This window comes from Osmerus mordax, chromosome 18 (assembly GCF_038355195.1).
Source record: "Osmerus mordax isolate fOsmMor3 chromosome 18, fOsmMor3.pri, whole genome shotgun sequence".
In the NCBI taxonomy this organism is placed as follows: domain Eukaryota; kingdom Metazoa; phylum Chordata; class Actinopteri; order Osmeriformes; family Osmeridae; genus Osmerus; species Osmerus mordax.
The window spans coordinates 11,862,869-11,878,714 of NC_090067.1; the positions used below are offsets into that span (position 1 = coordinate 11,862,869).

General features: G+C 46.6%; 1 protein-coding gene across 1 annotated transcript; it reads right to left on the reverse strand.

Moving 5' to 3' along the window:
* Positions 1-430: 430 nt before the first annotated feature.
* Positions 431-10,435, reverse strand: col8a2 (collagen, type VIII, alpha 2). The gene is made up of 2 exons (XM_067256173.1): positions 10,285-10,435; positions 431-6,004 (listed from the first exon to the last, which is right to left on the reverse strand). The coding sequence occupies exons 1-2, from the start codon at positions 10,433-10,435 to the stop codon at positions 4,101-4,103; spliced, it is 2,055 nt and encodes a 684-aa protein (XP_067112274.1). The 3' UTR covers positions 431-4,100.
* Between the last annotated feature and the right edge of the window lie 5,411 nt (positions 10,436-15,846).

Here is a 15,846-nt window from a genome sequence, read left to right on the forward strand (position 1 = left end):
TGACACATCCAGCCATAAATCTTTAGGCTACCTAATCCTGAACTTCAAAGTGGAGCTCAAAAAGAGCCATCCTATTATTATTGTTTATCCGTTGTGTTTCAGATATGGACTGGAGCCAAAAGCACACTTTACTTAAAGTAAACCATAAGACAGTTTCTGTTTTCAGAGAGATTTCCTCCACGAGCTCTGCTACACTGTCACTACCATACTCTTCAGGACTGGACCCCCCTCTAGTGTTTTAAGGACATGTCAAATATAACAGACTTTGTTTTATTATATTCATATGTTCATGTTTGTATTGCATGTTCAATATCTACCAAACTACAACCTACATTTATGACTAAGCCAATGGGGCTTTTTTTAAATGTATTTGATCAAAACATTAACAAATGAATGTATGAACTGGACAAATAAAACAGACACAGAGATGTACAAGAAAGTCTTTATTGATGTGGTATCAATACAATCAAGTACTGTAGAAGCAGACAAAACATTTTCAATCAAAAGAGTGCATTTTATACCCAAATTCTATTGCATAGAGTGCACGCAATAGCCATCTACAAGGCAACAAAAAAATCCTATAGGTTGATACATTGTACATTACACAAAAGAACATGAAGTCCACAAACAATCCTTCACAAACAATGCTAGAATGCTAACTACATGTTCTAAATGCTCTTAACTCATCAATGCTGTTGAATACCATGTGTACGTTCTAGGCTTCGGTGGTCGGTTTTGGCATTCCTGTAAAATTATCATAAATGTATAAATACATCTTCCTAACTTTCATGTGCAAATGGGAATGGCCGTTTGTATTTTCTCAACTATAACAAACAAATATCCCTTAAAAACGAAGAAAGGCTTAAAGTTTTTTTTTTCATTCTTTCTTTTGTTCTTTTTTCATCAATGAATAGAAAACAAGTCAAAGCAGTTTTGTGATCAGGACAGTACGTTGAATCTTCATGACACTTGTTACAAATGATTAGCACAAATGGCAAACATGGCAACCAAGTGACATTGTCGGAGATATGATGGAGACTGAGAATGGAGTCTAAGAGTCACGTGTAACTGACAATAAAAGGGCAACAGTACACAACAGGAACAAGCCTTAAAATGTCTAGTAGCCTCACACAACAATATCGATACGCAAACTTTGCTTTAGGTATATTCATTTTAAGAGAGAGAAAGCCAGGGTGAGACCAGTGAGAGAACATAAAAATACTGTTTGACTTGATACTGTTAGCCTATCTGGAACTGTAAATGTAAATTATTGCAGAGGCATATCATGTTTGCCACTTATCCTTGAAGGATGGTTATCATGTTTTATTGTGGAAAAACTTGGTTACTGTTTCAAATTAAGCTATGACGTATTCTATGAATTGAACGTTTGATGTTATGCTACACATTGATGTTGATTAGGTTTACAAAAGTCCATCGAAAAATTCAAGAACAAGATAGTTCTAATGGGTAGTGTAATTGGAGGGTGCTGCTGTCTGGGTCCCAACAGTGCTTAAAAAAAACGTTTTCACATCCCATCACGCATAATTCAAGACCTCTTCCACCACTAGAATAATCCACCTATTTATCATTTTATGCTACCTTAAGTTTACGGTGTTTGATAGTAAGCTTGTCTATGGATTCCAGATGGTTTACCTTGTGTTTTATTATCTACCAACTTCATCACCAAGTTATTGCACGAAAAATATTGAAATAATTTGACACACGTCAGACCTAACCTGCCCAGTGTCAGTGATTAACCTTCTTGTGTACATGTTGGTTCAGAACTTTTTTTCCCATACGTATTACTTATCTCACTTTGAAAACAGTTTTTCTATATAATGTCTCTCTAGTCAACCGTCTCATCTTTCATCGCTTCCTCACTTTAGAAAAACATCTTTCATCGCTTCCTCACTTAAGAAAAACACAGTTTCTACTCTAATTGTAAAGCTAAGGACAGAATATAATTATACACCCAAACCAACCTCTCTGGAAAAAAAGCAATGCCATATTCAGGTCATGACTGTTGTAGAACCTTCTCTAGTCTCCTCATCTGTACCGGTACTCCCTATTCTCAAGGATCATTATCACCCAAGTGCTGAGCTGATGTGTGGGTACATGGTGGAGGCGGTAGTCACTCTTCTACACACAATCAGACACACAAACAAAAGGGACAGAGACAAAAAGATCTGGCAGACGTGTCATGCTGTACAGAACACTGACACACATGTACATTCCCACACATCTTGGATGTGTCCGAGGTCACTGCCTTTAGCCCACAGCGATGGAAGAACAAACAAACCCTCACCTTTGTCCCAACAAATCCTGGAAATCTGACAAATGCATGTGAAATGTTATGCAATGTGTGTTTCACAACCACCGGTCTGTGTTAGTTACTATTCATAGGTACAGACTTTGTTCATCATCCAAGAACTAACTTGACTGTTTAATGTTATTCAGAGGACCTGGTCTATACATCCTGTCTCTGAAACCAGAGGTGTTCCATCAAATAATGGGTCAGCCATTTAGACCTTTTTCACTCTTGCATTATTTTTGTTTGTTCAGTTGAGTGAAGTAGTAACCGTGTGATCTCTACAGATTGCTGTTGCCCACAAACCATACAGTGAAATTGCGTAGCGATAACAGAAAATATTCTGCGGATGTTTGTTGATGTTTCACTTTTTAATTTCACACCAATTATGCCTATTATTTAACAATAAAGTTTGGAAGGTTAGATTGTCTCAGGTGATTTGCCAATATTACATTCCTGACTGACGCCTGCAGTTTGGACCAAGAGCAGACATGTTTAAGCATGCTATCACACAGGGTGTGTACTAAAACATTTAATATGAAAGCCAGAGTATTTTGATTGTTCTGTCTCTATCAGCACTGACTAACACATAAAGCGGTGATGTCATCGGTATGCATGTGTGACAGAAGCTACATGGTGGAAGCTGCTGTTCATGCTGGAAATTGGAATATTGATTGGATCGATAAAAGAAAAATCTAAACGTCAATCCACACACATTTGGTCTATGCTTTTTGTCCATTAACCATCACTTTTTGTATCTGTACTTCAATGTAGTCATTTATATTATACATTGACATTCACAGTCCTTTCATTTGTCTGTTTATATATATACAATATAATGGATTTCATTGTATTTTCATTTTAATATTCTCTCATGGGGGTAAGAGGAAAGTCAACTTTTCTATAATAACATCATAAGAAAATGATGTTAAATTGTCTTCATATATTTTGAACCTTACATTAGGTGAAAATCAAGTTATATCCATGAACAGAAATGGTAGCCTTCCAGTAACAGCAAGATTAGCACCCTACAGATGACTTTACATCAACTGTTAAAAACATCAAAATATAACTTGAACAATAGACAAATAGGTCATCACAACTGTACAATATGTTGTTTTGATACTGTGGTTTCAGAGTGAAATCGTGTAAATGCTTTGTTTTTTGCTGACTTACACTGGATATCTGGTGTTTGGGTTGTTTACATGTTTCTATTTGAAGACTTTGAAAATAATAGATTTTGGAAGGCACACTTGGAAATAAATGTTTTTGTGCAGGAAGTGACTGCAGCCAGGGGGAATGAATCTATCCCAGGGTCCAACGATGTCATCCTGTTGGTGTCAGAGTAGACAGGCAGGATGTGCAGTCACACGGGTAGGTCTAATAACTGTTACTTACACATTGCAAAGTAAGGCACTTAATAGTCTGAATCCGATAAACAACAACAACAATATCGTTAACAAGGACAAAATAATAATAATACAATTATAACAATAATAATAATAATAATAATATAAGCTAAAAAAAACAACATCAAAACACAAACCAAACCAGACATTTGAAAGAAAGAGCTAAAACACAGAACACAGCATGAAGTACCCTTCTCCTGCCTTCTAACTCTTCCTGTCTTTCGTTCACAAAGTCTTTCCTGTTGTCATTGTTGTGAGGATGAGGGTGTTGACACTAGTGTTACTCTGTTACTGTCGCAAGGTGTTTTTTTTTTAGGGGGGGGGGGGGGGGGTTAGGAGCTCTAAGGGGGCGCCATGGAAGTCGGCTGGATGACACCGTGGCGTTATGTGGGGCAGAGTAGGAACCCTGAGAAGGACGAGTGGATGTACTCGGTGGAGTAGAGGCCGTTGGCCTGATCCGAGGGCATCTGGACCCAGACCTGGTCGCTCTCTTTCAGCTCGAGCACGGCGCTACCGGACGCCTGGTCCATGTAGCCCTTCTTATACTCGTCGTAGGTGTAGGTGGCGGGCACATTGTTCTTGTACAGCGCCACCCACAGGCTGGTTCCCTTTACGTGCACGTGATAGGCAAAGTAATAGACGCCGGATAGAGGGCTGGTGAAAATGCCGGTGGTGGGGTTGTAAGCGTTCTGCCCATTGTACAGGGTCCTGTCGAACTTGATGGGCATGCCAGAGGGGGGAAAGGGCGTGGAGAGGATAGCGGTGAAGGCAGGTGCTAGAGTGGCAGAGAGACCGCCCTGACCAAACTGGGGTTTATTCATTCCATCTGGCACTTTATCCCCACCCAGCTCTGAATCCGTCAGCCCAGCCACGCTGGTCTGGCCATTTCCGGGAGCTCCCGGGGGCCCAGGAGGGCCAGGTGGGCCTGGGTTTCCGTTAAGTCCAGCATTGCCAGGCTTTCCTGGGGGACCCTGAGGGCCAGGCAATCCCTTCTCTCCAAACTTTCCTATACCTGGGATGCCTGTCATCCCGGGTTCACCTTTCAGGCCTGGGATACCCTGGGGTCCCATGGGCCCTGAAGGCCCCTGAAGACCTGGGATCCCTGACTGGCCTCTGGCCCCTGGAGACCCAACAAAGCCAGTCTCCCCTTTAGACCCAGGAGCTCCCGTCAGACCAGGGTTCCCTGGCAGGCCTAAATGCCCCGCCTCGCCTTTGGGTCCTGGTTTGCCTAAAGCCCCATTAGGGCCAGGCAGGCCTTTATCTCCAGGTATACCCGGTTTTCCAGACAACCCACTGGGGCCCTGGTCCCCTCTGAGCCCTGGTAGGCCTGGAGGCCCCTGGGGGCCAAACTCTCCTTTCATACCGGGCATACCATGTTTTCCTGGAAGCCCCATAGGGCCTTGTATTCCTGGGGGTCCTGGCTGTCCATCTGGGCCTAGGTCACCTGGCTGGCCCTCCATCCCTGGCTCCCCCTTGTCCCCGGGAAGGCCTGGTAACCCCGCGGGGCCCTTGTCTCCTTTCTGCCCCCCCAGACCAGGCTTGCCATAGCCAGGTGTTCCAGGAAACCCTGGAGCGCCCCTTGGTCCCAGCTCACCCTTTGGCCCAAGTGGACCTGGTCCTCCAGGCAAACCATCCAGACCTGGTTTTCCCAATCCAACTGGCCCAGGCTGGCCCTGAAGTCCTGGGACACCAATCTCCCCTGCCTCTCCTGGTTCCCCTGAAAGTCCCTGGTCTCCTTTTGGACCAGAAGGCCCAGGCATCCCGTTAAGTCCAGGTTTACCCAAGCCTGGGTTACCAGGAGGCCCAGGAAGGCCCCTGAGCCCGATTGGCCCCTTGGGTCCTGGCAAGCCTGTCTTCCCGTTGCCATTTTCACCCTTCAACCCACGATCTCCAGGGGACCCAGGTCCACCTTTAAGCCCTGGTTCTCCACGGGACCCAGGGACGCCTCTTCCACCAGGAAGCCCAGGTTTGCCACTCAGTGACAGGCCAGCAGGACCAGGGAGACCTGGCTGTCCTGGAAGGCCCCTGGGACCCGGCTCACCCCTGAGACCCACCTCACCATTGTTCCCAGGCATCCCCTTCAGCCCTACCTTCCCAGGAAGACCTGGAAGTCCAGGCTTCCCAATGCCGGGAAAGCCGGGAGGTCCCTGAGGGCCAGGCTGACCGTTCAGGCCTGGTTTTCCCAGTCCTGGCTTCCCTGGAAGTCCCGCTGGCCCCGGTGGGCCCCGCGGTCCAGGCTTTCCTTGGGGCCCAGGTTCCCCCTTTACCTCCATCATGGGTGGCATATCTGTAGGAGGAAATTAGATGCTCTCATTACCTGTTCATTCACACCACACTCAACATTTTACCAGTCCTCATTTTCATTCCATTCTGGATTTGTGTAATATAAAAATAAAACAATTCCATTGATGAAGAGCTGGGGGTTGTGTACGTCAGAACTGAACCTGCAGTCATAAATTGTCTTCCTTTCATCCCACCCCAGTATGCATAGCTAAATCCTTCCTAGACATCAGCAGCACACTGCCAGACAATGGAAGAAGATGAAAAGGACACCAGATGAATGTTTGTAACAACCATTGACCTCTGTGGAATGCATGATGCAATTAAACCCCTTCAGATGCATGTGTTAGCCCTACTTTATCAACCCTAGCAACCTGTTCACAGTGTTGGATATCTCTCATTGTCTCTCTTGTTCCACAGCCTAGCCTTTTACAGTAGTTGGACAAGATCATTTTCTCCTGTTAAAGACACGTTTTGTGGTTTAATTCGAAAGATTCCTTCCTTAGAAATATTGCTGATAAACATTCCTATCCTTTACGTAAAACACATTGTCACCGGTGTGTACGTCAGCCTTTCATGTGATAAAATGCCATGTACCGTAGGGCCTAGGGAAATAACGTTTCAGCCGTGAGCTCGATTTTTCAAGATAAAAATGTGTTTCTTAGACTCCAAGGCCTTGAGGAAGTACAGGCAGTGCTACAGTCAGCGAACAACTCTGTATAAGCAACACTGAAAACTCTCCTTGAAAGGTCAGGCTGTACTTTGTAAAACTCTAAGTGGAGGTGAATATAATATTGCCCTGGTAGATATGGCAAAGTTAACATATTATCATTTATAACGCTTGCAACTTACATTTAGTCATTTAGCAGACGCTCTTATCCTGAGCGACTTACAGTAAGTACAGGGACATTCCCCCCGAGGCAAGTAGAATGAAGTGCCTTGCCCAAGGACACAATGTCATTAGGCACTGCCGGGAATCGAACCGGCGACCTTCTGATTACTAGCCCGATTCTCAAACTGCTCAGCCACCTGACTCCCTACTTGCAGTGGACCTTGAATGAGTAGTGATGGTTCAGTCCAAAGTATCCACTATGCATCACAGTATGCGAGTCCACAGAAATCTGTGGACATTTCAGCAATCAATATACATACTGTAAAACACATTGCAAAATATATACTGTATTTGTCATTCTGCAGTTCTAGTCACGACTGTCCTCGGATCCCTGTGGCGATCAACTATAACTGGACGACCTGTGACTCCGACATGTGTAATGAAACAACTCATCAGCCATCTGTTTCACACACTCCCTTTCTCTGTCTCCTCATCTCCTCCCACTGAGGACTCAGCGATCTATCAATCAACCATTCATCAGGACAAGACATGAGACAAGCTGAAAACACCGCCTGCTGTACCTCTCCTCTTTCAACACAGTAAAGATGCAATGGAGCACTACAATAGGTTAGACACTAAGGCATAGAGGTGGATTACAGAGCCCAGTATACAGACCTGGACAGAATCTAGTTACTGGGTTAGGGCCTGTGGCCCATGGCCTGAGTGTGGCGATCTATAGCTTAGAACAGGGCACAGTAATTGACCGCACTTGGTATTTACATCCCCCCCCTGCCACCTACGGTCTTCTTCTGACAACCGTCTGGTGGTCCCACCGCTCAAGAGCGCCCGGTCCCAACACAAGCTCTTCTCCTGTCTGGCCCCCCAATGGTGGAATCAACTCCCCACCTCCATCATGGACACTGACTGTCTCCCCACCTTCAAGCAAAGGCTCAAGATGCACTTGTTCTGGGAGTACAACAGCACTTAGGAATGCTTGGCTGGACCGGATGTTAGTTTCCTCCAGGATCACAATGACTCGTATTGAGAGACTTGTTGCTCTTGTTGGTTAGTGGTAACGGTTTCAAATTCTTGTACTCGCTGTGAAATATTTTTACTGTTGATTGTTTTTTCTACAGGTACACTCTTGCACTCTTGTGGGGAGTTTCATGTTGTTCAATTGTAACTTGTTTAACTGCATGCTCTTATGGTTCTTCCCTTTGGCACTTATTTTGTTTTCCACAAATAAGTGCGGTGTTGCTTTATGGCCACTAGGTGGTAGTAGAGACCCATTGCTTGACTACTTTTAGAACTCTCCTATTTCTTAGCTACAAGGTTGAAAAGGGCCTGTACACAGCTACTGCATGTGGGCTATTCCAAGCTCTTTTCGAATTTTACTGCAGGAATGTGATTTTGTCAAACATAATTTCACAGTAACTTATTATATATGACCTTGTCATGGGGGGAAATTGGTTTGAAGTAGGGGTTCACGTTCAAACGACAGAAATCTTTTTGTTAGACTAGTACAGCCGGAGGCAACTTTGGTTAAGGGACCATAGCAGAGAAATCACTGATTGTGACTTTGTTTAGCTGCACTTTATGTGAAACCAAAACAAAAACCTAATTACGCTCTCAAGAGTAAACACATAATCTCTCTCTCTCTCTCTCTCTCTCTCTCTCTCTCTCTCTCTCTCTCTCTCTCTCTCTCTCTCTCTCTCTCTCTCTCTCTCTCTCTCTCTCTCTCTCTCTCTCTCTTCTCTCTCACACACACACACACACACACACACACACACACACACACACGCTCACGCTCACACACAACACGTGCCTGCACAAGACGTCCTCCCTCCTCCCTGTCTCATCCTCTCTCCTCTCTCTTTCTCACACACAAACACAGAACCCGGCCGGCCGTCTCCGACGTCAAAGCCTCTGGTAACAGCATCCAGGTGGGCCAGCAGCCCTCCATCACAGCCCAGGGAAGCCCTGCCAAGGTCTGCTCGGGACTCCTGGCCAGGCCCCTCAGAACAACCAGAGCAGGAGTCCAGGACCCAGCCACTCTCTCCAGCCAGCCAGCCCGTCTACCGGCCAAGAAGGACAATGAAACCACAGGCATTGCTGCACAACTCCATTTGTCTGTCGTGTGATCATGAGCCACGGTGGGGGTAGTCAGGGGGGGGGGGGGGGGGGGGCGGTAGGTCATTCCACAGCATCTGTTGACTTGAGAAATGATGAGTTGGTGTGTGTAGGATGATGCGGGTCACAGTTTATAAACCGCTCAGTGTAGCTGTGAGTGTTGTGTGCAAAGTCTCACGTCCGACCAGCCCGAGCACAGTGTGTTGGCTGGATGTAGTGAAAGAACTTCTTCTGAACCTACAATTTTTAAAACGTTATGGAAGAGGAATCGTTGGTTTGCTTATGTTCAGAATTGACATCTTACACATGCGAAACATTGTAATCAAATGGCTGAGCTTGTATCCCAGTCTGTGTATGATAAAGGATGTAATGTGTGCGACACAACTTTCCTTCTGGAAGGACGGATGGTCGGCTTTTCTGGGGACGGGGAAGTGATTACTCGTTTGTCTCCATTTCAGTTCATCCATTTCAAAAACACACACAACAGTCTCCCCTACCTCTCATCATCCCGCAGCTTGTCTCCCTGCCCTCAAACCCTCATCCTTCTTTCCTTACAGCTCTTTCTCACCTCCTCCTGTTTTCTCCTTGACCCCCTTTTCCTGCTGACGTGGCCAGAACTGGACCCCCAGCATGTAAACGCTACTAAGCTCAAGGCTCATCTGATTCTTTCATAGGCATTCAGATCTACCATGGATTACAGAAGGTGGGAACTGCTATGTAGGGTTGAATCTAAGTTAAACAAAAAATATATCCCTCTCTCTTTCTCCCTCTCTTTCTCCCTCCCTCCCTCTCTCCCTCCCTCTCTTTCTCCCTCCCTCTCTCCCTCTCCCTTACACATCCAGTACATATGTCACAGTATGACCGAGGTTGTGCATTGAAGCCTGGGGGGAGTGGCATGCAGCGGACGCACGCACACAGATATTCACACGGACACACATTTAGACATTTAGTCATTTAGCAGACGCTCTTATCCAGAGCGACTTACAGTAAGTACAGGGACATTCCCCCGAGGCAAGTAGGGTGAAGTGCCTTGCCCAAGGACACAACGTCATTTTGGCACAGCCGGGAATCGAACCGGTAACCTTCAGATTACTAGCCCGACTCCCTAACCGCTCAGCCACCTGACTCCCCATGTTCCAAATGAAAGGTGGTTTGAAGCTAATGTTAGGAGGGTTCTTTCTCTGTTCCTCTAAGGATCGAGGCAGACACCTAGCCCCAACCCTGGCGATGGGACCACAACCAGTCTGTTCTTGGTTGTCTGATGCGGTCGTCACCTGACCCCCCACCTGACACACCCGTGACACCAGGTCACTGTCGTCACTCACCGAGGTACTGTCCCTTGCCCTCCCGGAAGGGCGGCCCTCCTGGCCCCTTCATCATGGGCTGCATGTACTTCATCTGGGGCATGGGGGGGTAGCCTCCGCCCAGGGCCCGGTCCCCCAGGAGCAGCAGCACGCAGACGGGAGCGAGCAGCATGGTGGTCAGCCTCCCTGGCTCCAGCCTCGACACGCTGTGGGGGGGGAGAGGGGGGAGACAGGAAGACAGGTTCGTCAGGGTTACTGTAGGACAACGTGTGAATGCAAGGCGTTGCTGGGTAACTACACAAGGGGGAGAGGGGGGAGGCAGGAAGAGAGGTTTAAGGCATCAGGACATGTTGAATGAGGGAGGTCCATCCTGGGTAAGGGAGGTTCGTCTGTGAAATCTGGGGAATGTATTTCTGACAACCTGGTAATATATGTCTCTGCTGAGAGGAGTTTGGATAGTTAAACTCCAGCTTTTTTAGGTAAGAAGATGATGAAGTGTGAGTGAGTGTGTGTGTGTGTGTGTGTGTGAGAGTGTGTGTGTGTGTTATTGGACCTGGACCCACCCAGGTGTCCGTGCCAGAGCTGGGCTGGGCAGGTGTGTGCTTGGCTGGGGCTGTGTTTGACCTGCCAGAGTAGGTGACAGCTGGACCTGTTGACTTTAATTTACCACAGGAAGCAATGATCACTTCTTCCTCATATTACCAACACCAAATATTTGAACAACCCTGGTCAGGTGCAAGAGGGAAACCGTTTAAAACGTGGTGTGTATGTGTACATGAGTGTATTTGCGTGTGTGGCTGTGTGTGAGTTTGCCATTCACATGGGGCCTAAAAACAGAGAACCTTCCATCCAGATCCCCTATCCATTCAAACGCATTGTTCTTGGTAACACTTTGTTACTGTTCCATGTATAGTATGTGACAACCGAACTGTGAACTCCAGCAGCTGTTCTCCGTATCTCTCTCTTGCCTGTCCCTCCATCCATAATCTGCCCCGCACAGTGCCGGTCTGAGCACATCTGGTGCCCTAGGCAAGGTTTCCCCCTACCCCCGGGGCGCAAACCGGGGCGAGCGCACCCCCCTCCCCTCCCCCCCCCCTCCCCCCCCCATATGACGTGCCACGGTTGGCGCCCTCTGCTGGTAGTGCGTTTGAAACTCAAGGACAGCGTCATTCTATTCAATTTAATTCTTTCACGCCATCCTTTTATTTACTCATCAGGCTCCTCCTCGTCACTGGATCTCACTCCTTTTTCATCATCTCTCCATTCTTTACTGTTCTCTGTGGACTGACCTGAAGAAGCGATGACCTCACGTTGGCACTCGCATCGCGACTTTATGGTGGTTTGGCGCATGGAAGCGCAGACTTGGAACCATTGTTGGTGTAGCACTTTTTTTTATTGATATTTTTTCTGGATGGCAAGGTCTACCTCTCAGTTTAGCCAAGGCAATGAGACCCCAAAACCTTCCAGATTCAATGTCAAGCATTTCTCATTAAGTAACTGGCTGCCAAACTGTTTTAATCTTTATCAATGGCTGGCTTGGGCCTCATGGTGACGGGGTTTGTGTTTACGTCTGAATAAAATGGCGTGATTGTTTCTGTCACAAACGTTTGGAGGTTGTGTGGGCACAGTTGTTCGTTAGGGTTCTAGTTGGTTCCTTGTGGATCCTGGCTCAAGAGTCAGGACATTTGGGCCCCATGTGTTGGGGTCCAATCAGATCCTGGTGTTAAAAGGTGTTCACTCAGAAACCATGTGTGAACGTCTGGACGTGCTCTGTAGCCTCTCTCTCTCTCTCTCTCTCTCTCTGTGTCTCTCTCTCTCTCTGTCTCTCTCTCTCTCTCTCTTTCTCTGTGTTTGTTCTGTTCATGTGAGCACATGGTTTGGCGATTAAACTCTTATTTTACAACCGTGTATGGGTGTGCATCTCAGAGCCATAAGCAAGCTTTTTGCAATCAGTCACTTCTGCATCGTATGATTGCTGTGTGTTTGTATGCTCAAGTGTGTGTGTGTGTGTGTGTGTGTGAGTGTGTGTGTGCGCGTGCGATCGAAAAATACTCCTTTCTTCTCACAACACACTATATGGAGCCTATGACCAGTCCAGGAAAAACAAGATCATAAGAGACAGAAAAAGAGAGAGAGGGAGAGAGAGAGGGAGAAAAACAGAGAGCTGGAGAGAAGACAGCCCAGTGTTTGCTGGTTGGCTGGCTGACTGACGGGGGTGTGTGGTTTTGAGTTGGGGGTAATTTAGACGGGTGCAACAGATTGCCCAGCATCCAACCGGCGTCTGAACACTCTGAGGGATCAGAGAGCTGACACACACACACACACACACACACACACAGTCAAGACTCAAACGCACATAGGTCTGCTGTCTCCACACAATCCGTTTATCAAATGTTTAAGCTCAGTAGACACGAGTCTCACGCAATCGTGTCTGACCACTCACTGCTCCCCGCTTACACACAATTACTCAAATACGTATGAATCCTATCCAACAAAATTTGGCTATTTTACATGATCACATACATGGTTTATAGACACAGACAATGACCCAAAGGCTGTCTCAGCTGACGGGATCCTGTATCCCAACATGGTTTAGGTTCAGATTTACCGAAATTCCAAACAGAACAAAAACATGTTGTGGAAATAAGTTACGAAGACTTCTGCCCTGACACAAAAGATACCGCAAACCTTCTGGAATTCTTAAATGATCTCAAAAGATACCTCAAAACAACCGTTGAACATCGAACAAAATGTCACGCTGATGTCAAACACAGAACCTGCTCACAAAACCCTACACTGAAATTGAAAAAAAAAAAAAATCGTACAGAATCGTCAAACCAGGCAGAAAGACAGAACCCCTCCACATTGTGGTTGACGCCTCCAGTGGCGAAGCTAAGCTGATGACGAGACACAGACACCACTGGTCGTCCCTCCGCCAAGCAGAAACTTCCGAAGCACTCCGTCAGGCTAGCCGCTACTGAAATTAAAAGTGGGTTGAGGTTTACGAAAGGTGCTTTTCTTCTCTGTCTCCTTTTCGTGAGCGAGTAGCAGGCCTACCGGGGCATTTCCTGTTCTCTGAGCACGGTGAAACAACCATTAGGGTCTAAATTTAGTCTAAAAATGTATTTGAAATGTACCTGATCTATCCTTGGATGATGAAGTAGGGTATTCAGTGAGTTGGAATGTGGTGGATAAGTTTAGCTTACGGGTTGGAGCATTTGACTGCAGATCAAGAGCTCAAGAGCGTGTCAGCTAGGTTCAAATCCACTTCTGTCTGTTCCTTGGGATGAAATCCTCTACTAAATAAACATTCATATACAAATTAAAGAGAGATATAGTATTGTACTGTCAGAAACGTAACCATAAAGTCTCACACTGTATTCTTATTACACACATTCTGAAGAATCATGTGTTCAAATCTGAACCGCAACCGCATAGACATTTACATTTACATTTAGTCATTTAGCAGACGCTCTTATCCAGAGCGACTTACAGTAAGTACAGGGACATTCTCCTGAGGCAAGTAGGGTGAAGTGCCTTGCCCAAGGACACAACGTCAGTTGGCATGACCGGGAATCGAACTGGCAACCTTCGGATTACTAGTCCGACTCCCTCACCGCTCAGCCACCTGACTCCCATAGCTGGCGAATGCCAACCACACCTGGACCAGTCACATGCTGCAGCGTCCAGTACTAGCACAACTCCACCACAGCCACAATCCAATGGACATTTGGTGAGCATAAATTCGACGACAAACACAAGGCCAAAGCTGGCAAAGCAGAAGCTAACTTGCATCAGAATAAGAAAGGGTTATAAATGCCATGAAAGTTTGCACAGACATGAGACTACACATAGCATGTGCTGAAGGTTCACCACAGAATGGATTCATAGTCCTGACGACTTCAGTACCCACAACCACTCAGCTTTGACTGAAAATTCAATAAACATGGCGCGCCTGCTTACACCATACAGACTAATGAGAACATGCCCTTGCAAACAGACAAAAACACCTGTTCTTCCAATCTTCTGACAGTGTGTTTGTGTGTGTTTGTGTGTGTATAGTTTTCTGCAAATAAACACAGGGAGAGAGAGAGAGAAAGAGAGAGAATGTGTGTGTGTCGCAATGTAGGGGACGCACACAGTGGCCATTTATGTGATGGGTGTGTGTGTGTGTGTGCAAGGGGGAGGGGGGGGAGGTTGGGAGAGGGAGGAAATTGAGCGTGTGGTTTTTACTTTAGAGAATCGCCTCTTTCGGAATGAGGTAATCCCTCTCTCAGCCTGAGTGGCATTTAGCTCGTAACACCCTTTCCGGTGTCCACTGGCGACGTATTACTCAGGTTGCGGTGGGTTTGTGGTCTCTTTGAAAGTCCCCAGTATACCTCATGGTTAGCCCACTGTTTGTGTACATAATCTTCCATGGATTCCCCTGAGGGAAACCGTGTGGCCCTTCAAGTGTGTGTGTTTGGGCGTGTGTGTATGTGTAAATACATACGACTGTTTTCAAAGTTACGTGTGTATCTAACGCGTGATGTATGACACATTTGCAGTCACAACATCAGCTGCTGTCGAGTGGAAACTCCTAATGAAGGGTTTGGTAAATTGCCTCTCTGTGAATGTGTTTCTCAGGGAAACATTGGCCCTGGCGCGCGACCACAAAAGAGGTCCTATGTTCCTCACAGTCTCACTCCCGCTGGTTCCCCATTCAACAGAATAATTAGAAATAAATTATCCATTTAACGCTGTCGGGGCCTGCTGATGCAAGCTGTTTACACTTCGCAGATGACACACACACACCACTCACTCTTTACTATTTTCTTCCCTCAGGCCTCTGAGGGCTCCAGTAAGAAGAGTGGGGAGTTGAGGGAAGGGTGTGTGTGTGTGTGTGTGTGTGTGTGTGTGTGTGTGTGTGTGTGTGTGTGTGTGTGTGTGTGTGTGTGTGTGCGTGCGTGTGTGTGCGTGCGTGTATGTGCCACACTTGTTTGAGACTTTGATCATGTATGTGACTGACATGTTGACAGACAGCCCTCTCTCTTCCTCCTGGGAAGCCTGGAGGCCAGGGGTAAAGAGAGAGAGAGGGGGGGGAGAGAACGAGGGGAGAGAGTGAGAGAGAAAGAGAAGTAGAGAGAGAGATAGACGGAGAGAGACATTGCTCACAGGCATTTTCCCCACCTACCAGGCCATCCAGAATGTTCCCTCCATCTCAGCATGACACAGACTTAGAGACCCCATATATCTTATTCCCCTTCCTCAATCTCTCTCTCTTCTCCCTATCTCTCTCTCTCTCTCTCTCTCTCTCTGTATGCTTCTCTCGCTTTCTCTCTCTCCTCACACGCTTCCCTTGGCCAAGCAGCGTGGCTGAGACAAGGCACGAAGCAGGACATTACCTAAGATAGAAAACGATGGTGGATATGGAACAGGAAAGGGGTTCTTCACTGTTTGAGGTAGCAGAGCCTGAAACCGAACCCTTCCGACTGTGGAGGAGCCCTAGAAGGAGAGAAAATAGAGATGAGAAGAATTGAGGGCAGAGGCGGGAAAAGAGAGGGAAAGCAAAGGGGCGAGGGTCAGGGAGGGAGCGGGCCGAGG